The sequence below is a fragment of the Amborella trichopoda genome, chromosome 3 (genome assembly GCF_054954075.1).
Source record: "Amborella trichopoda isolate Santa Cruz 75 chromosome 3, AtrichopodaSantaCruz75HAP2 v2.0, whole genome shotgun sequence".
Taxonomy (NCBI): Eukaryota; Viridiplantae; Streptophyta; class Magnoliopsida; order Amborellales; family Amborellaceae; genus Amborella; species Amborella trichopoda.
In genome coordinates this window covers 46,339,000-46,362,068 of record NC_142338.1, presented here as the reverse complement: position 1 = coordinate 46,362,068, position 23,069 = coordinate 46,339,000, and the positions used below count along the sequence as shown (strand labels likewise).

General features: G+C 38.4%; 2 protein-coding genes across 7 annotated transcripts in view; one reads left to right on the top strand and one right to left on the bottom strand.

Moving 5' to 3' along the window:
- Positions 1 to 1,992: 1,992 nt before the first annotated feature.
- On the bottom strand, positions 1,993 to 3,805 carry LOC148782906 (uncharacterized). Its single transcript, XM_088860404.1, has 3 exons — positions 3,605 to 3,805; positions 3,215 to 3,320; positions 1,993 to 3,089 (listed from the first exon to the last, which is right to left on the bottom strand). The coding sequence occupies exons 1-3, from the start codon at positions 3,803 to 3,805 to the stop codon at positions 1,993 to 1,995; spliced, it is 1,404 nt and encodes a 467-aa protein (XP_088716530.1).
- A 3,156-nt stretch (positions 3,806 to 6,961) lies between these two features.
- NOV (Histidine kinase-, DNA gyrase B-, and HSP90-like ATPase family protein) overlaps positions 6,962 to 23,069 on the top strand; it is a 64,943-nt gene continuing 48,835 nt past the window's right edge. For 2 of the 6 annotated variants that reach the window (XM_020673355.2, XM_020673354.2), the window contains exons 1-4: positions 6,962 to 7,874; positions 19,290 to 19,627; positions 20,550 to 21,363; positions 22,655 to 22,768. In XM_020673355.2, coding sequence (XP_020529014.1) covers positions 7,326 to 7,874; positions 19,290 to 19,627; positions 20,550 to 21,363; positions 22,655 to 22,768 — 1,815 coding nt within the window. In that variant the 5' untranslated portion in view covers positions 6,962 to 7,325. Of the gene's footprint in view, positions 7,875 to 19,289; positions 19,628 to 20,549; positions 21,364 to 22,587; positions 22,769 to 23,069 lie in introns of those variants that run through there. The other 4 variants (XM_020673356.2, XM_088860928.1, XM_088860929.1 and 1 more) reach the window with 4 other exon arrangements.

The window sequence follows — 23,069 nt, the reverse complement described above, 5'->3', positions numbered from 1 at the left end:
TTGTGCGGAATTGGCCACCTCCAAATTTAAACAAGTGACCACCTCCATCTGTCATGGAAAAACAGGTTATAATACGACTTAACAGAAAATATGCCATCATTTTCGACTTCCCAAACAAAAATATCCTATGCATCTTGTGCTATATATACTTTCTCTAAAAGCTCCATCATTGCACACTATTGTGATTGTATCCCATCACTAATCCCCATGTAAATGAGAGGAATACTCTTAGTAGTCTGATCTCCTCTTCGCTCAACTGCATTACAGACCAAAATATTTTGATTTGAAGCCAACCGAAACACATCAGGGAAAGCCACCTTTAGTGGATAATCTCCTAACCATTTGTGATGCCACAATAAAATCTGTCTACCACTACCAAGATTCCATCTAAAGTAACCTGAGATCATCGGCCTGTAATTATAAATCGCTCTCCACATATATGAACTCTCTCTACCTCGACCACCACCAATCGCTCTCCACATATATGAACTCTCTCTACCTCGACCACCACCAATCCATACATTATAACTTTCCAACCCATATTTGGCAATCAACACTTGGCACCACAAATGACTTCTGAAATGATAACTTCTCCACCACCACTTACAGAGTAAGGCAGCATTGAAATATCTCAATCGTCGGATCCCTAAACCCCCTTCTCGCTTAGGTGTGTACACTCTATCCCATCTAAGCAAGTGGTATTTATTGTTTTCTCCGTGCGTACCCCACAAAAAGTCCCTCATCAATCTCTCGATCTTTTTAGCAACCAATGTTGACATATGAATCACCTACATCTGATACGCAGGAAGATTGGCTAAACATGATCGTAAGAGAGTAACCCAGCGATAAGTACTTATATTTCCAAAGGTCAAGTTTCACTTGCACGCTCTCAATAATTTTATCCCAAACAGTAATAGGAAATTTTGAGTCTGAGATAGGTAAACCCAAATAAGTGATAAGGAAAGTTTTTACTTTGCAGCCCAAAACTAAGGCCAAACTTTGCAATGCCGGGCCTCTGCACTTAATCCTCACCAAAGAAGATTTATGCAAATTCACCTTAATTCCCATGACAACCTCACAAATTTCCAAATATCTTACAATATTTCGAAGCTGTGTCTCATCCGCATCACAAAAAATGATTGCATCATCAACATATTGCGAATGAGATACAACAATATTAGAGTTTACAATTTGGAAACCCCTAAAGTTACCTCTCCGTTCAACCCTGGACAACATAAGGCTAAAATATTCTGCATGGATAGTGAATAAGAACAGGGAAGCCCTCTAGAGGCATTAAAGAAACCAATTGGGTTACTTTTGAATATGACCGAAAAATGAGTAGTAGAAAGGGACCCAAAGATCCAACTTTGCCATATTATCCCAAAACCCATCATCTTCAAAATTTCCAATAACACCCCCCACTCCACCCTATCATATGCCTTTTCTAAATCCAGTTTAAGAAGCAAGCCTGCCCTCTTACTCATAACTCCATAATGGATGCACTCTTGAGCTACCAAGATACTATAAGTAATCTGGCGATCCTTGATAAAGGCTGACTATGAGGTCGAAATAATCAAAGGCAAAACCCATTCAAGGCGTTCAACAAGTAATTTGGCAATAATTTTAAAGATGCATGTAAGCAAACTTATGGGTCTAATGTCAGATAACCAATTTATTATTGAATTAATGCCAAAAAAGTAGAATTTATACCTTTAAAATTTTTACCTCCGATAAAAAACTCTTTCACCAACACCAATAAGTCATCCTTCACCAAATTCCAGAATCGATGGAAGAATACTAAAGGAAAACCGTTTGGTCCAAGGGCTTTGTCGCCAAGTAATGCAAAAATTGAAATTTGTAGCTCTTCAATAGTAATATCCTTTTTCAAGCAACTTGTTGACTCAAATCCAATTTCTTGAAGGGAACACTATCAAAATTCAGTGTGAGAACCACTTCCTTTGTGAAAGCAGCCTTGAAATGAGTAATAACACCTTATTCCATTGCCTCCTTATCATCCAAATCAAGTCCAGGTATTGAGAGACCCAAAATATCATTTTGTCTTCTTCTTGCACTAGCAATTGCATGGAAGAATTTCGTGTTACGGTCCCCTTCATTAAGCCATTTGTTCCTAGATCTCTGCTTCCAATATATTTTCTCAACTCTTAGTGCCTCCTCCACCTCCTTTAGCTTCTCATGACGCTCACAAAGCAGCTGGTCTGTCAAGATACCATTTTCCTGAATATTGTGGTCCAGAGTCTCTATTTCTGCCACAATCCCTTCAACTTTTGTTTTGAAATTCACTTGGTTATCCTTCCTCCAATCAAATAATTTATGCTTGATATTCACTAACTTTTTACGTATTTGGAAGTCCATTGATCTAATCACCACTGTGTTAGACCACGTCCTTCTAATAAGTTCCAGCACCTCTAGATTTTCCAACCAACATAACTCAAACCGAAAAGGCTTAGGACCACCCCTACTACTTCCCGTCAGAAAGAGTAAAGGGAGATAGTCAGAGGAAAGTCGCACCAAAGATTTGATAGAAACTAAAGGGAAATCCTCTACCCATTTTGCAACAACTAAAAATCTCTCAAACTTGGACATAGCAAGGGCCCTAACACTATTATTAGACCAAGTGAAACGTGATCCAATAACAGGAGGATCCAAAAAAGCATTATCTTCTATAAATCTATTAAAAAGCATCATCAAAAAATTAATTGGGTGACCTGCCAAGCATTCATCAGGCCATCTTATAAGATTAAAATCCCCCCCAATTACAATAGGAAATGAGAAAGACTGAATCACCGAAGATATATCCTCTAAGAAAGCAGGTTTTAAGGAATTAACAGAAGATCCATACGTATTTATAAACCCCCAAGAAAAACCCTGAGTAGGACCTACAAAACTCAAAAGTATAAAATTATCCTTGACAACCATCACAAAGTTAGAGAGTATCAAAGGATCCCAAAGAATACAGACTCTACCAGAATTACCCATAACATCAATACCACAAAGAGACACATACCCTAAGCCCCAAATTTTCCTAGCCAATGACAGAGAAGGGCTAGGCAATTTGGTCTCTTGTAACGCTACAATAAGATGTTTGTACTTGGACACTAAAAACAAAACATATTTCCTTCGCTTGGGATCACCTAGGCCCCAAACGTTCCCCGATAAAATATTCATTAAAACAACTGAGAAGAGGAAGAATAACCTGGTCCTGACGGTCCGATCCCATCGCGATCTTCATACATCTCCATGGCCTCCCAATCTCCATCATCAGATGAGGAAGAGGAAGACAAGCCAAATATCCACCAATTCTGGTTCACGATATTTAATGGTAGCAACATTCAAAGTCCTTTAGGAACACCACTGGCCTCCAATCTAGCCGATAACCGAGAGCCTTGACGGAATAACTTCTTACCCTTAGCCTTCATAGAATCCTTCCAAGTCGTGGTTCCATCCATCTTACAGATAAGGTTCGCAACAACATCCATCCGAGACTAGGTCTCTTGACCATCATAATCCTTCGTTTTCATCCCCTTGGACTTTCTGAGCTTGTGAATCTCAGACATCACCGTCGAAAGTGGCATCGATTCCATACCCATGTCAAACAACAATTTTTGAAATGCCGGTAGTCATTAGAATGATCAATGGTTAGAAGGGGCATAACCACCGAAGGGTTAGGTGTAGCATCCACCACTGGTACTGGTTCATGAGTCAAGACCAGATACAAACTTGTTCCAAGAACAACATGGGGAGTGTTGGGTGCAGCATCCACAACATGTACCAATTCGTAAGCCATTACCAAAGGCTAACTCGAGCCAACTGCCTCCATGAGTGGTTCATGAACCAACAATAAAGCTTGGTTCGTAAGAACGATATCCACCTGTTGTCCCTCTAAAGAATCCATGGCTGGAAAATAATCCTCCAAAAGCATCTTCGGCTCATATGAATCAACCACCACAATTGCAAGGGGGTCAATGAGCAAAGGATCAAACCGGCTACGACTAGCTTTCTTGGCCCGATAAGGTAATGGATACATCTTGCGAAGGAGAATAGTGAACACCAAGGCGAAGCACCACACTTGGCCTAGCCCTTTCCAATGCACCAGAAAGAAGTGGATAGTAGCAGCCAGAGAAGAGAGGAACGACTTACAAGCATGAGTCTTTTTAGGGAGAGAAAGAAACTCTCTATCCAATGTAACTCAAGAGTAAGCCGCCACATATACGGTCAAACTGGGCTCAAAGGCGCACTGATCACAATCCCGACCGTACGCACTCGTACCACGTGCCTCCGAACTCGTACTGCGTGCATTTCCCCCACTCGCCACCAAAGCCATCCTATTTCCTTCAAAAACACTTGATAGACCCTCAAGAGGCAGGAGACGACCACACTGTGCCAAAAGGCTATCATCTAAGATCCATTCTTTAGGCACTTCTTCCGTCATGCACTTTCCACTCTTTAAAACTCCAATATGTAAATCCAGGTTGGGACTTTCCAAGGTTGGGGGGCTATCCAAAATATCATACTTCACTTTCCGGGGGCTACGAATAAGGTGAGAAAGTCCCTGTGTAAACTTTGGAAACCTACCCACAGGTTTCCAAATTTTTGAAATTCTGGGAGTTACGAAACTTTGAAAATTGAACCTCATACAATCATGTCGAAAACCAATATGGTGGTTGACCCTTTTCAAATTTCTACTAGCCGGCACTGGAGGATAAGAACTTTTCAGCCGACGAGAAGCCTTGTCATGGACATCCTCCAGCTGCACCATCTGTGGACCTGCATTCTTAGCCACAGACTCACACAATACTTCAATGATGAAGGAATCTTCACAAATATTGAGGCAAAGTTGGTCAGGTAAAGCCATGCTCATGGCCTTGGATATTTTAACCTGAACCTCAAAACAAACTGGATTTAAAAAGGAATCCCAGTCAAGGTCTAGATAGCAACCAAGAGAACTCACAATCTTTTTAATAATCTCTAAGCTCCACGCAAACAAAGAAATACCTCAAAGACGTACCCACATAATCTCCTTTTGAACAAAGGAACTATGATCCCTAGACTTCTAGAAATCCAATGATAGGAGGCTACCACGGATACGATATAAACGATGTGTGAGCACTCTCTGTGCTTCATCCTTAGCTCTCTGTTTGAATACCACTTTATTCATGCCAATGACCTTCATATCAAGAGAATATGAAAGATTCCATCCCCTCTTAGCCCAATCAGATAAACTAAAAAAACCAAAAATAAGAGGAGAAAAGGAACCTGTCACAAACAACTTCGACTCGATGTTGCGCTGCTCCTACTTAGATTTCTCCAACCTAACCAAAGGTAGAGGGGACCTACCACTGATCTGCAAAACGTTTGATCCTACCACCATTTCATTCTTCTCCTACCACCATCTCATTCTTCTCTCTAAAAGGGTGTGAGGATTATTCCATGTTTGTCACTATAATGACAACGTGATGATGTCTGCCCAATCTCATGCATCTTCTATTCTTTCTCTCTCATCAAATCAACATGGTTCATTTAGTGTATCTCAAATTGATCACATAAGGCTCACATAATGATAGTGATACTTCTAACGCTTAGTAACCATGTTCTTGTAGCACATGTCAAGCAAATTCCTATCATGATCATGTGTATGGTGCCTTAGCGGCCGGATCAAATCACGAATTGAGCTGAAAATGTAATCTTTCCTCATATGAATGCCAGTGTGTTCTCGTTAGTGCCAGGTGAGGGACGGCTGGGGCAATTCATAGATTATGTTACACAATTTGAAAGTGGAGTATATATGCTATGCTTTAGGAGCATGTTCCATATCCTGCCCCTCGATCATAACCCACTCGGGAGATATATATATATATATATATCTCAAATTTTTAGAACCACATAAATTTAATTTTTTCAAAATAATGAATTTTAATTTTGAGTTTCTAATACTTAAATCTCATGCTTAAAAAATCGGAAGGTCTTTGCTTAACTATACATAAAGTAAGATATGAAATATCTTTGGGGAATGTTCTGATATCACCGTATCATTGTTATCATCATCAAAGCCTTTTTCCAACTAATTAGGGTGGTCCGCCATTCTACTCTATTAAGGTAAACAAATTTTATAGGTTTATGATTCATGATATGTTTTGGCAAAGTTTTATGTTGGCTACTTCCAAACATAACCAAGCCCCTTTACTCACCATGTTATTATAATATAATAAAATTGTACTTCTAGAAAACCATGTTTGGGGCCATTGTATGACCTCAAATTTGTAGACACACTCTCTTCATCCCAACAAAAAATCCAAAAAAATAAATTTCAATTCGCACCCTATATTATGGTCAAAATAGGTCTCCTCCAACCATGAATCTAGACCATCTATTTGGTTAATTTTAAGATCTATGCCTTTATGGATTCATAATCAATTTTTTATTTTTTAACATTGTTTAAAAAACTATCTAAAAGTTATGGAAAGGAAACCCATCCATCCAAGGCATAGATCTAAGCATATACTAAAATAAACAACCTGTATTAATTAGGCTAAAAAATATTTTTTAGATATATATATTTTTTTGTGATTTTATATTAGAATGAAAAGAGTGTGTTTAAAAATTTGGGTCAAATAAATGAGCATAACATGACTTTTAAAGATTATTTTATTATATTACTAGAAAACCATTTCATAAAATCACTCCCCAATATCTTTTATTAAGAATAGTCCATGGATTGAAGAATGCTATATCCCTAAATTTTAGGATTCGAAAATTTAATTCTAGATTGGATTTTATATGTAAAAGTTAATGGAAAATTGTTCCATCTAAAAACAATAAAAATTAACAGGTCGAAATGGTTTCTTACTAAAATTGTTATTTTTAAATTATTTATTTATTATGTTCATGATGTGCATGCTAGAGATTATATATATTTAAACATTAAGTCTTAAAAACTATCTCAGATTTATAAAGACGCCCCCATTTCTAGGGTTGGCCGCAAAGAAACTGGGTACCTCATACATGATGCTCATGACTTATCACTATACACATGGTCAGCATGGTGTGGAGTCGCAGACAAGGTGCTCATCGTCCATTTAGATCAATAGACGGCAACGATGAAACTCCCTTCTGCTCTCCGTCAGCAAAGCATCGGCTGGCCTCATCTCCTCCCCATAAACCGACTTTGGACAGTCGGTTGTCCTTCTCCACATCGTACACGGCGTATGTATGGTCTAGGTTTTGTCTAGGGTTTTTGGTTTTCGCTCCCTCTTTTGAAACTCGAAAGCCTCGCAAACAGGCGGGCTTCTTCTTCAACGATCACATCCATGGGGAAGAACAAAAAGCATGGCGCCGACAACCAGGAAGTTCGTCCTCGTCGAAACTCAAACCCTAATTTATTTTCAGTTTCTAACGCGACCGCCAATTTCTTCTTCTCAAACCCTAACCCTAATTTATTGGCACCTGCAACTCTGAACAATCCACATTTTCTCCCCAACTTCGTACCTCCGACTAGTCCTGACTTTTTAAGACCAGGAATTTTTTACAATCCATCTGTGATTCCCTCCAATCATGGAGCTCCAAACCCTAACCCCAACTCTAGCTTCTTCCAGCCTGCAAACATTGTACCTGCTCTTTCTCAAATTTCACCTCATTCTCGGATTGGAAGCCATGGTCTCAGCGAAGGAGTTGTTCAAGGGTTGGAGATAGTGGCTCAAAAGGTTCACAGAGACTTGCTGGCTTCTGGTACGGGTGTTTTGGCATGGAAAGTCATCAAGCCTGTGCTTTTTTCATGTGGAGTTGAATCATTGAGTGATTTGGGGCATAATTTGCAGCGAATTCCTACTTTGCAGAAGCTCATTTTCATGGAAGGAAAGGTGTGTGAACTTACTGATGTTTTATTAGTTTTACTGAATTTAGGTTTTGATCTCTACTACGCTGAGGAAATTCTCATTAGAGGAATGTATTTTTAAGAAGAATAAACGCAATAGAAAACGAGAAGCAACTAGGAACAGTGAAATGGGAATGACATGTATGTTTTTTGATGTGATCATCAGTGTTTCAAAAAGCGTTAGGCCCAACTCCTAGGCAAGCGCCCGGAACCTTGGCGGCCCAGTTGAATCCAAATAAATATCATGCAGTGCAGTTATGTCAATATCAGTTATATGTGTTGCAATACATAATTTAAATTATATTACATATTAGCATTGCACGCACAATTCATAAACATAACCATAATCCATAAGTCGGTTCAGACTCCATATCCAATTAAACTTCAAATTTACAACCAATTGAATTATCAAACCAAGTTATCAAATAGTATCACACCAGTACTGGAGTACACCACCATGAGGAAGAAAACAAAATTGAATTATGAAACTATGAAAGTAATACTTGAAGACTCAAAAGAATCTTTAATAGTTCAATACACAATGCTTCAATCAAAGTTCAAACTTCAAAGTTTAATAATTATTCAACAATCAACATTCATCATCAGAAAATCTTGGGTCAGCTGTATTGGCATCATATTCATCGGAGTCGACGGAGTCGTCACCCTCCTCAACATATTGGTCATCCCTGTCCTCCTCCGTCTGTTCTGAATCACCCCCTTCTTCCTCCTCTTCCTCCATCCTTGTTCTCTGTGCAGAAGATCTAGTAGCCCTAGGAGGGTCAGCTGATGTCGTTGAAGCATCCATGACCATGTTCCATGTCAATCCTTCATGCCCCTCGACCTCATCATCATCAACTAACCACTCCATAGCATGGTCCATATTTTTTGATCTGATGGGGTCTCTCTTAGCAAACCTGTCTTTCAAGAATCGACGGTACTTGACATAGACTAAGTCATTGAGTCTCTTTGATTCAAGCCCGTTTCTTTTCTGTGTATGAATCTAACAAAATCAAATGAAACTAATGAAAATCTAATATCTATGGTGCATGTATTAGTTATAAAATTATACAAATTACCCTTATGGCCTTACCCCTTCAAAAGTACTCCAATTGCACTCACAACCGGATGAAGAAGTGGTTAGGTTTATAATTCGAATGGCTAACTTTTGTAAATTTGGAGAACTAAACCCATGTTGGCTCCACCAATGGGCTGTAAAGATATAGAATAAAATCATAAATAAATAATACAATTACTTGATTACTTGAACTTGATGAACTTAGGAGTATTATTAATACCTGAATCAATTTTGGCCCTTTGCCTCATTACCATTGGACCTCCAAAAGACTTTAGTGAGCACTTGTAATATATCAGCTCATCCGTGCATATAATATCCTGCATATCAGGATCAGGGAGTAGCACCTCTACACACTCATTAAATCCATTCATAATTGTGTCATTTGTTTGTATATCCATGTTAATATAAAATAAAGTTGGGTTCAAATAATAACCAGCTGCATGCAATGACCGATGTAGCTGCCTATCCCACTTCTCATCAATAATCTCCCAAATAAGCTTGTAGCGGGTTTCTTCATCATTGAAATTTTGGGCTATCTCTCTTTTGCATTTCTCCATAGCATCATATATGTAGCCCATAGAAGATTTGTCACTATCAACCATGCGAAAGTCTTTGACAAGAGGAAAAAATACCTTACGAGCGCCCTTCACCCCTTTCAAAAAAGCCTTAGAAAGTATAATATCTCTCACCTTCTTCCCAACCTGATCATTAGACTACTTGCATGCTCTCCACTCATTTGAGATAAACATTCGCCTCAACTGTACTCTCCTCGAATGTATGCTATCTAAGCATAAGTACCAGGTCACAAACCTCGTGACCCTATGCCTCACAATCTCTTTTTTCTTTGTAAAGATACACATCATGCTGAGGGTGAGATGGTGGCTATAAATGAAATTTACAACTAACTTGGCCTTCTTCACTGCACCTGATATATCGGTTAAACCGCCAAGAGTCTCAAGCATGAGGTCTATACAATGTGCTGCACATGGTGTCCAAAAGATTCTAGGATAAGCTATGCGCAACAAATTAGATGCAGCAACATTTGGAGCAGCATTGTCTGTGACAACCTGTACAACCAGATGCTCTCCAACCTCCTTGATTCCCTTCTCTATCACTTGAAATATGTAATGGGCATCATGGATATGATCAGAGGCATCAATAGACCTCAAAAAGACAGTCCTTGCAGGACAATTTGCAAGCAAATTCATCTGACTTCTTCTCTTCCTATCACTCCAAGCATTAGTCATAATAAAAACCCCATACTGAGCCCATGCATCCTTCTTAAGTTCTACAGCTTCCTTCATGGCACTCATTGCCTTCTACCTTTTTTAAAAAAGGCTATGAAAGCTCATATGGGGTTGGGGATTTCATTTCAGGGCCAAATTGGACAACTGCCTCTATCACAACATAGAAGCTGCTTAAGCGAGCGGTATTGAAAGGAATGCCCGCCTCATAAAACCATGTAGCAAGATAATACGTAGCTCTTTCTCTCTTCTTTCTTGATTATATTTTCAATGGTGGTTTTCTTTTTTGTTTTCTCTCCTGCAACCTCAAAGTTAGGCCGAGGTAAAAAACTATACATAGGGCCTCTAATCCGAGGCTTTAGTCTCAGAATCAGAAGCAATTACAACTTCCTTCCCCTTTCCCTTAATAATGGATTGCTTAACCTCTTGACATCCCTTCATTTCCTCATCACTATCATCACATCAAAATTGACCCGAACCCCAGACATAATCTCTGCTATAGAGGCAAATCTCCCATCTTTTTTCATTTTCACCATGTTCAAAAAATTCTTTATTTCATCTTTAACAACATTACGAGTCTTTTTACGTGGGGCAACATCCCCCTTGGTACCGACAAGATGTTTCTTGAACCGGTTTATGCCCCCTTTTGTATCATTTTCACAAAACTTGCATCTAATGCAATTTTTATCATTAGGATCTGGGTTATAGCCATATTTCCAACCAGGATTTTCATTCCTATTAGATCCTGAAGAAGACATCTAAAAAATAATGCAAATTACTAAAGCAATAAAAAAAAAATCACTTACTTTGAGTTTGATTGCTCAATCTTCAAACTTCCACCTCAAAGATGCTTCTAAATACTCAAAATCTTCTAAAAAGCCCCTAATAACTTTGCAAAACATCAAAAAGTAAATCTAATATCAATGGGTGATGTTTTGATCGATGTTTGTTGACTTTGAGAAACCTTTCGATCCTAAAAAATTCACCAAAAATTAGATTTTTGGGGGCTTTCTCTCTCTAAAATTGTCTCCAACAAGTTTTAGGGTTCAAATGAATCTAAAACCCTAATTTTTGGCCCTTTAAAACAAAAAAAAAGACCAAAATTGCCCCTATCGAAATCAATTTCGGCCCCTGGGCGGGGCGCAGGCCCTGGGCGCTCCGTACCGCCTAGGCAGCCGCCCAAGGATCGACCGCCCATATTGGCCGCCTAGGCGTGGGCGATGCGCCCAGGCCTTTCGGACCACCTAGGCGGCCGCCTAGGCGCTGGGCCGTCCGCATTTTGAATCATTGGTGATCACAACAACTTCTGTAAAGCAATGTAACTGAGTTCTAATGTAAGTTTACTTCCACGCCATTTTAGGACATTGAACCAATGTAATCTTTGTGTAATCTCGAAACTTGGACAAATGGCTCAGTGAATTCCAGAACCAGAAAAAAAAATATTGGTGGATTGTTCATTTGTATATATCTATTTCTTTAGGATTCTAAATTACAAAATAGAAAAATTGAGCAGGTATACTATGCTCTCTTAGGAGCATGGTTTACTTCTACTCCCTTCGTCAAAAGACCTACTTGGGAGGATTTTTTCAATATGAAATTTTGGGAACCACTTCAAAATTAGTAGACGATTATTACCTTTTTTTTTTTTTTTTTGAAATTTAAGTTCTCTTAACACTTATATCTCACCATCTAAAAATTGGATGGTCTCGATTCAGTATCGAGACATTACTTTTTTCAATTGCATAGATGGTACAATTATGAATGTTTCTATTGGGGTTAATGTATGCGAATTTTGGGGTCTTAAAATTGATTCTAAGTGGGGTTTTACTCGAGGGAGTTAATGGACATTCTGCTCCCGTGGGAGTAAAATATCTTTTGGCAAAAAAATTTAAGGTCTCCATTATGCCTAATCTCTCTCGAATTGACGATCACTAGCTTCTCCTTCGCCTTGTCAAAATATCTTTAATTTTGTTAGGATGCATAGAGAATTAGAGATCTGCAACTTGATTACCTGTTCTGAATATATTGCTTACTTTTTTTTATTCTTTGCTAAAGCCTTTATAACATGGAAATGCGTCCTTTCGAAGTGCTTATGATAGGATATTTTTTTTCCAGTTTGAGTGATGAATTGAATATAGTGTTACTGACCTTGGATAGTTTATTAATAAGAAATTTTTGTTATAGAAACAGTTGAGAGACCCTGAGGGAACCTAATTTTCTCCGCATTGTATGTTTTCTAAGTTACACGAGATTTAGATAGTATTTATTTGCTGGTCATATTTGGAGTTCCTTGTTGCAACTTGGAGGGTCTTTAATTGTTTGTGGTGTGTAAAATTGATCTGTCTTCTTCACCATGTTACAAGCTAATAAAAGAGAAACCAATTGTGGGATCCATGGTATTTTTGAATAGGTTATGCCTTTTCATGTTACATCATAAAATGCTTTTGGTAACTGGACAAAAGTTCTGCAATTTTGTTTGTTCTTGATGGGTAACTGAATCTTGTTGTCTAAATTTAGCAGTTTTTGAAAACTTGTGCAAGTCGACTCGGACTTGGGTGAGTTACTCAGGGCTCGGAAGGCTGCTGAGCCCAGAACAGGAAACTAGTATGTACCTTATATGGTGCTCGGATGACTACTATAACTAATCGTTCGGTATTGTACAAACATGGGACGACTCGCTGGAGTATATTTAGTACTAGGGCGAGTATACTTGGTCAAGTTGCTACAGTTCTCGCCCCTAGTACTTTTTTGCCTGATTATTACTTAGAAGCATTAAATTTGAGAGAAAACCATCAGAACTAATAGATTTGAGAGATTGAAAAATTCTATTTGGCTTTTTCATTGATTTTGAAAAATATGTGATTTCTTTGCAATGGATGGTTGATCTTCAAGGAAACTTGATTCATAAACCTAATACTGTGTCATCATCCAACTATAGGTTTGATTTTCACAAAAAAAAACACAAAACAAAATTAAGGATTTGACAAATTTCATATTTGGGTTTTTTACTCTCCCAATTTTTCAAGAGCTTGGGTCTCCCAGATCCTAACTCGAAACTCAAATTCATTTTGGGGATTCGATTAGGCTGGTGTGAGGAAACTTTGACAAGGTTTTGAGGCTCAATTATCACCGAGTGCGAAGATCGGGGGATCGGCTTCAAAATTGTGGATATATATATATATATATAGAATTTTCTTATTTATCAAGCTAGTAACGTCATTTTTTTTCCTATTCCATGCTTTATATAATTTTTTTGATTTTGTATTTTTATGGTTTTTTATACGACTTTCTTAGTTTTTGGGTTTTTCTTTTCATTATTTTCCACTTATTTTCCCATTTTTTAGCCCCTTTTTTCCATCTTGAGTAGAACTTGGGCGAGTCATCACTTGCCCAATTTACTTGGGTAAGACTAAAATTTAGCATGGGGTTCGTACTGAACTAGTGTAAAATTAATATTTGTAAAAATAGGACCAACATTGTTGCGGTTCATAGGGGTTGGTAATTGGGTCGGGTGAACCCGACCGAGTTTGGGTTTGGACCCACATGTTGGACTGATTGGTCGGGTCTGGTTTCATTCAACATTGACCCGACATTGTTTGCATCCATCTTAGATCTTGTCGGGTCCGGTATAGTTGACCACAACCTGGTATAGTTGACCCCGAGGCTGTATATATTGACATAAATACATATTAGTAATATTAATTATATCATCATTATCCGAGCTTTATCCCAATTATTTGGGGTTGGTTACACGAAGCTTGTTCCGCCAGTCTGCCCTATCAAGGGCCATACCCTCAGTTAGATCATAAGTCACCATACTTCTTAACATACTTCCATCCATGTTCTTTTGGGCCTTCCCCTTGCCTTTCTAAGGCTTTCCACTAGAACCAATAATCTTAAATATATAATATGAAGAAAATACTATATTTTTTTATATTTTTATTTATAGACCCGAACTGACTCGACCCTGTGGGTCGGATCTGTCCAACTTATAAATGGTTAGGTCAGGTTCGGGGTTGACTTAGATCCCCCTGACCTGACTCATTCCACCCCTGGCTGTTCAATCTCTTCATATTGTTCTTTAGGGAATAGTTGATGCTGGACCAAGGGGCCTGGGCTCCTATGCAAATTTGGTGGGCGTAAAAATAAAGGGTTGTGTATGATTTGTAATTTTTTATTATCCTAGTATTTAGGACTTCTGTAGGGCTTTCTGTTCTTGCAAAGGTAGGACATCAGGGTTTTGGAAGTTTTGAGGTCTGAGTAGGAGTGGATGATGGGATCTAAAAGAAATATGATTTGGGTTAGTTCTAAGGGGACATTTTTGATATAATTAGGGCTATAAGTAGGGTATGATTTGTGGGATTCAAGCTAGGAATGCTTTGCAGAAAATTAACAACCTTGCAAAGGAGGTTTAGGGTTTAGACTTTGATTTAAGGGCTTCGGAAGGTAGATACATGGTCAAGATAACTATTGAGCTATTTACCAAGAGTAGGGCTGAGAATACATCCGATCTGGATCCGAAACCCAGAATTCAGATCCTATTCGGATCTGGGTATAGATCCGAGATTTGGATCCAAAATTCAGATTCGAATTAAAATCCAGATCGGATCTAGGTGTTGGTGGATCCGATCCGGATCTGACACGGTTTTTGAAACTGATATAATTTATATATGTATCTATAAGTTATAATTTATATATAATAGAATATGATATATAAAATTGATTGACGCCACTTTCTCTCTCCATATATCTTCTGTCAAACCCTGATCCCACTTTCTCTCTCTTCTTAACCGACGTCACTGTCTCCATCTACCCAACACTTGTCTCCCTCTTCTCTCTCTACCTAACCCTCATCTCCCTCTTCTTTCTCTACCCATGGCTCTCACGGCTCCCACCTCCTCCTCCTTGTTACCCAAAGGAGACCCAGAGCTCGAGCCCTCTCTTTGCTCGCCCTAGCAAACCCTCTGGTCCATGGACCCACGAAGAAACCCTAGCTCTCATAGACGTTTACCAAGAGAGATGGTTCTCTCTCAAGAGAGGACAACTTAAAGCTTTGCATTGGGAAGAAGTTGCAGAGCTCGTCTGCCTTTGTTGTGGCTATTCTGCGCCTTCAAAGACACTACATAATGTTGACACAAGGTCGAGAAGCTTCGCAAGCGTTATCAAACAGAGCGGCAAAAAAACCCTTATTATTCTTCATGGCCTTATTTATGAAAGATGGAGTTCAATATCGGTGGGTGATTCACAAAAACCCAAATAAGGATTAACCTCCAACTAAACTAAGCGCCTTTAACTCCCTCTCTTGCAGAATACTTGAGCTTAATTCAATCAAGCCCATGCCGAGCACTAGATGGATCCGCCTCTTAACAGACTATGATTGTAGGCTCGAGGCATTACTCACTCTCTCTCCTTATAAAAATTGTATAGATTTGCACTGAGAAGAAAACCATTTTATCTGTTGACGACATAGTCGCTTTCATCGGCGACAAGTGCAATGGAGTCATCGGACAAGAAAGCAAAACTGGACTCCCTTTTCTATTTTTGATGCAGATCAAAATTTGGATGTTACTAATTTTTAATTTTATTTTTAGAGATTGGGTAGGGTTTTTATTTTTATTTTTTTGAGAAAAGGTTAACATTGTATTACTGGATATGAAGTGTACAAGTGAGAAGAGGCCAAGTTCATCCCCTAAGGGGTGGATTGGAAAATACAGTCAGCGTATCATATACAAAAAGGGCTTATAAAACCGCCCAATGTAAATGTTTTACATGAAGCTTTCAAAAAATACAAAAGATGAGGAGGCCTAGAAAAGCCAGGTGATGTGCTATGGAGACGAGTTGAGCCAAAGGTCTTGTGCAAAAAAGGAGACGACCCCAGCTTGATATTGTAATTGCATATTTGCTCCCTCTTTCGCCAAGCGATTCGCGAAGTCATTTAATATCCTCCATGTATGCTGCCGAGAGACATCCATATCTCTACAAAGGTGATCAATTTCATCAAATGTAGTGGTTTAGATACCATGGCCGAGGGGAAGCCCTACTAGCCCATGAGAGAACATTTTTTGAATCTTCTTCTATGATGAGGTGTAATCCCCAAGAGCGATTAAACTTTTTCAGGACTTGAAGGAGGGCCAAGGCTTCAGCAATTTGTGCTTCCATGAAGCCAAGGTGCTCTGAGAAAGTAAGAAAAACATTGCCTTGGTGGTCTCTAAACCCCCTCCAGCCCCTGCCGGCCCAGGGTTCCTTAAGGAACACCCATCAAAATTTAGCTTGATGGTTCCTTCTGGGGGGTGGTTGCCAAAAGCTGGATTTTTGTGGTTGTCATGGGCAGTGCAGGAGAATATTTTTTCATTGGGGAGGAACTGGGTCCTTTGTATACCCGAGTAGGCCTTGTGGTTCGAGGCCCAGAAGGTTACCATGGAGATTGCCTTGTACAGGAGAGTTGAAGCTTGTAATTTTGAACCTTGGAAGATTCGGTTGTTTCTTTCCACCCATATGGTCCACAGGGTTGCCGCTAAGGTAGCCTTCCAAAGGGCTCTGCCAGCCTTTGGCCATGGAGTATGAAGTTCATAGTAGATGAGCGCTTTTACCATAGGTGGAGTGACCCATTCGATGCCAAAGAGTTGCAAAATTTTCCCCCTAAGTTCAGAGGAGAAGTCGCATTGTAAGAAAAGGTGGGGGTTTGACTCCTCATTATTTTGCATAAAGCACATCTGTTGGGGATAGGAATCCCTCTCTTTTGGAGGTGGTCAGTAGTGAGGGCTTTGTGGGAGTAGGCTAGCCAGTTGAATGTTTGGACCTTCGGTGGAGCAAAAGTAGACCACACTTTCGAAACTACCGAGGTGGGGTTGGCCGGAAAGGTGGGAGGCTGTGAAAGGATTTTATAAAAGGAGGCCACCAAGATTTCCTACATATTTCCTCTCTCGGATGAAGTCTAATTTTAGGAAGTACATTTTACTTGGGAAAATTAAGTCTGTATTTTTTTTTAAGGCCAAATCTTCTTCTTTTGAGAGAGTTGGTAATCATTTCTATTATAGGAAATATTCATTTTTGTTAATCTTAGAAATATGATTTATTTACTTTTAGGTAAAATCATTTACATATATCTTTTAGGAGCTATTATAAAAATGTGGGTACTATAGAATAGGTTGATGGTTTTATTAGGGTATCGCTTGGGGTAATGGTATTTATCTTTTGTTTAGAAAGGAAAGGGATAAATATGGATTAGTTTGGGTTAGGTTAAAACTAAGGAAAATAATGGGTCATGTAGGTGGAAAGGATGAAGTAGGGAGTTGTAATTATCTTTTAGGAAGTTGGATTTGAGAATATGGAAAGAATCTAGAGATAGATTTATTTTGATTAGTTATCATTTTTGGTTTTTAGTAGGGAGATATATTAGGGATTATCTTTTAAGAGTTACGTGATATGAAGTTTTAAATGTATAAAAGGAGGCACGCGCCATGTAATGGGAATTGAATTTTATGAAATAAAGAAAGTGTTTTCTTGTAGAAAGAGAGGCCCTTTGTGGGTGTTATTTATTCTCTTGTATTTATGGGCTCGTGCCGGAATACTTGTATCCGCGCATTTTGTTTTTCTTCTTGTGACCCCTTCTGGATTTTTACTTTTATCTCTAAAACACGGTTATTTTTATCGATGTTGTTTGCCGGTAAATTTTATACTGCGTCAATTTGCAAATTCCTTTGCATCATCGTGCGACATACCCGTGGCGTATGGTACATGATTTAGGCTACATGATGCTGCACCGTCCATTATCGATGGTGGAAAATGGATATGGAATTAAATTTGGATCCAGATCCAGATATTCAAGATCCAATCGGATCCGGATCCGATGTATACTATCCGGATCTGGATTTGGATATGGGTGGATCTGGACCCGATTTGGAAAATTCTTACCCCTAACCTAGAGGTTTGGACTTTGGAGAGGTATGGCTAGAGTTTATGGTAGGGTTTGAATGGGTGGAGGGTTTTAGTGAGAGATTAGAGAGAAGGGATGAAGATGGGGGAAAGGAAGACAGGAGCAAAACTTTCGCTTTTAGGAGACTGTCCAACGTAGGCCAACCGTTTGTGGTTTTAGGTCTTTCAATTCAAAGAAGGGGCCCTTGTTTCTTGATGGCCTCAGACAAATCCAAGTTCTAGGGTTTGTGGTGTCACACCACACAGGTGAGTCAAGGAATTACGCTTTAGAGATGAAGGGATGACTCCTGAAAGATGGTTTCACATCGATCTTTAAAACTAAATTTATTTCTTAGTCTTGATTTATTTGGTCCTACATGAGCATTTATAGAGGTTGGAATCTCCCTGTATTTGACTTAGCTCGGAATCAAGCTATTGATAACTTTCCTAAATTTCAGAAACTTCAAAATTGTTCCAAAATTAAGCAACTAGATTCCTTATATTTTTGGGAACTATGCCTTTACAAAATGAAATATGTAAGGGCCCTCTTTCGAACACTTTAACATAACAAGAACTACTTACATTTTGAAATATGTAGAGAAATACCTTATTAAAGCTAAAGCCTTAATTAAACCAATTTTCTTCACTAGTTTTCTCCGCGGGATTTCATCCATGATTTGTAGCATGAAATGTCCAAATTAGGAAAAATGCAGAGATACTAGTTGATGATCTCTGAAATATCTTCAATTTACTATTTGAATGACTTGAAATGGTCATCTAGGTGAAAAATTATGCCTTCAGGAAGCCATCGGCATCAGTGGTGGCTGCAGCATAACCAAAAAAAAGTTTTGAACCTCGGCTACCGCACAGTTAAAAACGTAATCATCGCAGAACCTAGCCCAATTTATTTCTTGTCTTGACATGGTAATGCAATAGGTTGTTGTGTTTCTTTAGATCAGAGACTATGCTTGCATATTTTCTGGTTTTAGCTTGGTTGTGCGCCACTGGCTACATTAATGGTTACAGTAACAGATCTGATCCTTTTATTGGTTAGTGCATTATGAATTTAATTCTCATGCCTTGTCTAATATTCCAGAACTACTCAAATCAAATTAGTTACTATGAGCTATTTTAGTTGATTAATGAGCATATGTTCTGCTGATTGCAGGTGAATGCCTTTATACATTGTTTTGTTGGTGTAAGGAGAATCACCACCTTATATGAATTGAATTCAGAGGTATGCAAGAGTGAAGGACTTGACAACTTTGAAGACCTTACGTTGGGACCTCTACTGCAGAACCCTTTGGTGCGAGATTATTTTTCAGTTGCTTCTGATGTAATGGAATTTCCCAAGATAACATCTCAGGATATAATTAGTCATCTATCTGATTTCATGAATATTTGTAAGGATGATGACATCCAGGTCAAGGGTTTTCTGGCATTCCTTGCAAGGAAGTTAGCATTTAAAGATCCAGCAAAGCTATGCATACGCATTGAGAGTTTGGGGTGTGTATATTATTGTCCCTGATCTTATGTGCATGGGACAGTTTGAAATCATTGTCTTGTTATATCCTGAGATAATCTTAATGTAGATAATCAACATGTAAAAATGGCCCCTTGTTTCTGTTTGGGTTGATGCATGCTTTTGAATTTTGGGATAGATTTAGAGAAGACTAATGCTGAAGTTGTATAATATAGATGTGACTTGTTTTTAAATAGATTTATGAGCATCGGGTGCATGTTCTGCAAGAGTAAGCCACATGATATGAATATAAAATGAGAACTTGCTTGTGAAATAGCTAATTGTAGATTTGAGATTTTCCTGTTTCAATTTCTGGAATATAGATGCCATTAGGTAGCTGGTATTTGTCACGATTGTTTATTTGTTGCTAATTGTTTTTTTCATCCTGCATTTGGTGCTTATTCCAGAAACCTATCTTCACGAGTGTAATGCTATGTTTGGATGATTTTAAGCTCTCTACATGTTGTAAATTTCAGAAGGATGGGTTTTGGAGCATTTGAACTACTTACTGAGATGGTTTGTGAAACTCGTGATTTTTCTTTAATAATGGTACATTTTATGTATTCTCTTGTTGATTCTGATGTCACTGCTAGTATCTACATATCTATCCTTTGCCCTCGTCTTCTAAGAGATTGGTATTCTGAATTGATTCAGAAGGATGGGTTTAGGAGCTGTGAACTACTTACTGAGATGGTTTGTGAAACTCGTGATTTTTCTTTGATAATGCTACATTTTATGCATTCTCTTATTGATTCTGTTGTCACTGCTAGTATCTACATATCTATCATTTGAGCTCATCTTCTAAGAAATTGGTGTTCTGGATTGATTTTAGTCAATTTGTGTGTGGTCTTTACCTTCATTTTTTTCCCCATTTTACATTTAGCTAATTGATTCAATCCTTTGAAGGATGCATCTCAAGTATATTCGGGAAGCCAAGAGTCTTGAGCAGGCTCCACTTCAGATTCTTGTGGAGACTGCGCGTCTGACCAATGTCCAAACAAAGGAGCAACCTTACAACATTCGTGCTAAACAAGGAAAAGAGGATGTGCCACATAATACTGCAATACAGTCACAGATGCACTCACTGGACAAACGGTTCAATGTTATGTCAAAGCGTATGAAGTCATTTTTTTCTGGGTGCAAAGATTCTAAGCCTAATCACATCCGTTTTATTTCATCAAGTTCAGATGGAGAGGATGTTCATGATGAAGAAGATGATACAGGTGATGACAATTCAAAAAGAGCAAATGGCAACTCAATCCAAAAGAAAAGGGAAGAGAAGTCATGTGGGGTCCCTTTGAGTACGTGCCCCTACCCTTCAGCTGCAGAGGAGATGATAAGGCTTGGGATGGAAACGAGTACACATGTAACTGGATCTTCTGCTAACGGTTTAAGTGGCAACATAAGTAAGAAATCTTCTAAGAGGAAGCGAAAAGTGGACAAAGAAGCTTCAATGTTGGATTCTTCTCAGAAATGTTTGAAGACTGAGAACAATGAGAAGGGTTTTGGTGATCCAAAACATGCCCAATATGAAGCACTACATGTAGATTCCAAAGAAACAGAGAGAGATCAACACACTGTGGATACTGTTTCCCATTTCTATAGATCATCAAGAGGCAAATTTCAGGTGGAAATATGTAGTTTTGAGCTTCCAAGAAAATCTCTTGAAGCGTTCGTTTCTTTTTGGAAGGAGACTTGTCAGGAGCACTCTGTAACTGAGGTCTGTTACATTCTTTTTGAGATATTTGTGTCTGACATGCACCAGAGTTCTATTTCTTCCTCATTTTATTCTTTTTTCTTTCATTTTTGAAACTTTGTTCTGCAAAAATTGTAGTATTTATGGGTCAGACCCATTTTCCCCTTCTTTTATGTGTCATAATTCCACTAGAGCTTTCAGATTTCATCAAATTCGGAAAGGTTAAGAATGGCTTCTTCGCAAAAGAAAGCAATGATGAAAATGCTGAATAAAGAATCATGGCAGGCTATCTGTTTTTTTTTGAGCTAATATTGATTTTATTCCTTGATGGGAATCACATGTCGAAATAATAGGTCCCTGTACTACCCCTATACAGTCTAATCAAATATGAGACTATTTAGCAAAATCTCTTATTTTTAGGAGTTTATTAATGTTATTTACAAGTTTCTGGTTGGGCACCTGTAGCTTATTGGGCATTTGTTAAAATTAATGCTCTTGGGTAAGTGCTACAGAGGTGACTAGATACACGTGTACATTCACTAATTGAGCATTTATTGGAAGCATAATCAATGGGTGGGTTAGCATGGGCAACATTTGTCAAATGTTTAAGTCTTGGAAGGTCTTGCTCTATTTGATTATATTGAAAGGTGACTCTTCAGAAATGTTGTGTGCCGTCATGCATTTTTAGTTTTGAGGCGTATAGGATGGAGACAAGTCAGATGTTTTTCTGTTGATATAGATTACTGGATCCAGCCATTACTGTGATCTGTTACGATCTTCTTTTTGTTTATCATTATTAGGTTTTAATTTTCACCTTCTAAGTCTCCTCCACTACCCCTCTATTTATCTTATCTCTAGTTTTGCATGCTTGTGTGCTTTCCTTCTCATAATTACTTAATCTGTGGTCTGTTTGTGTGACACCATGTGTTCTTTTCTGTCTCTTCTGTCAGTGAATGGTTAAATTTTAAAGAATGTTTTTTCTGTGTCCAGGATCTTGTTTAGTTCTCTTATTTTCTGTACTTTTTAAATGACATAATGCTTCATATTTCACTAGTTATATTGGATTCTGATTGTAAAATGAGATGTAGGTGGTATCATAATAACTTTTGTACCCCTTCTTTTGCTGTACTGCCTTGATTTGCTAATAATTAGCATGCATGGCTTTTCATTTTATATGTTTATAATAAGGGTTTTTACTGTCAAATGTTTTTTTTGCTTGTATTGATTAACTCCTTTTATTTGTACCAGGCTCATTCTGTCCTTTTGTATCTTGCAATTATGAAATTAACATGGCGATCGCTGTTTGAATATCTAGGTTTTCGAAAGGATGATGCTTTCCTATAAAGATTTGGTGAACTCTAAAAAGCTGATGAAGTTGTTATTGCAGATCTTTTCATCCAACCCTTTTCTTGGTTTACTCAACATCGCTGTAAGTTGCATGATTATCTTCCCTGCGTGCAATGATTCGTAGTTTTTCTAACTCCATTTTTTTGTGAATGGTTTTGTTTCTTGCTGAGTTTTTATAAGAAAGCATGGTGGTAGCGGCCTCGTACTTTTATCTTGGACCATACTTGCTGGGAGCTTTTGATTCTCAATAGCATGCCCGTTTGCTTAAACGTGCTCTAGAAATTATCGTTGTTCTGTTTCCTTGTTTGGTTGGGGATACACTGCTTTCGTTTCTCCTACATTTTCCCCCTGCATTTACCCATTGTTGAATTATAATTCTTTTT

What these genes read in the sequence shown, in the direction of transcription:
- LOC148782906 (XM_088860404.1), bottom strand. Translation starts at nt 3,805, where the DNA reads ATGGCTTACGAATTGGTACATGTTGTGGATGCTGCACCCAACACTCCC. An exon ending in AAAATTGTTGTTTGACATGG is followed by an intron (nt 3,321 to 3,604) that starts GTATGGAATCGA and finishes ATCGTGAACCAG; the next exon opens with AATTGGTGGATATTTGGCTT. An exon ending in GATCGGACCGTCAGGACCAG is followed by an intron (nt 3,090 to 3,214) that starts GTTATTCTTCCT and finishes ATCTTATTGTAG; the next exon opens with CGTTACAAGAGACCAAATTG.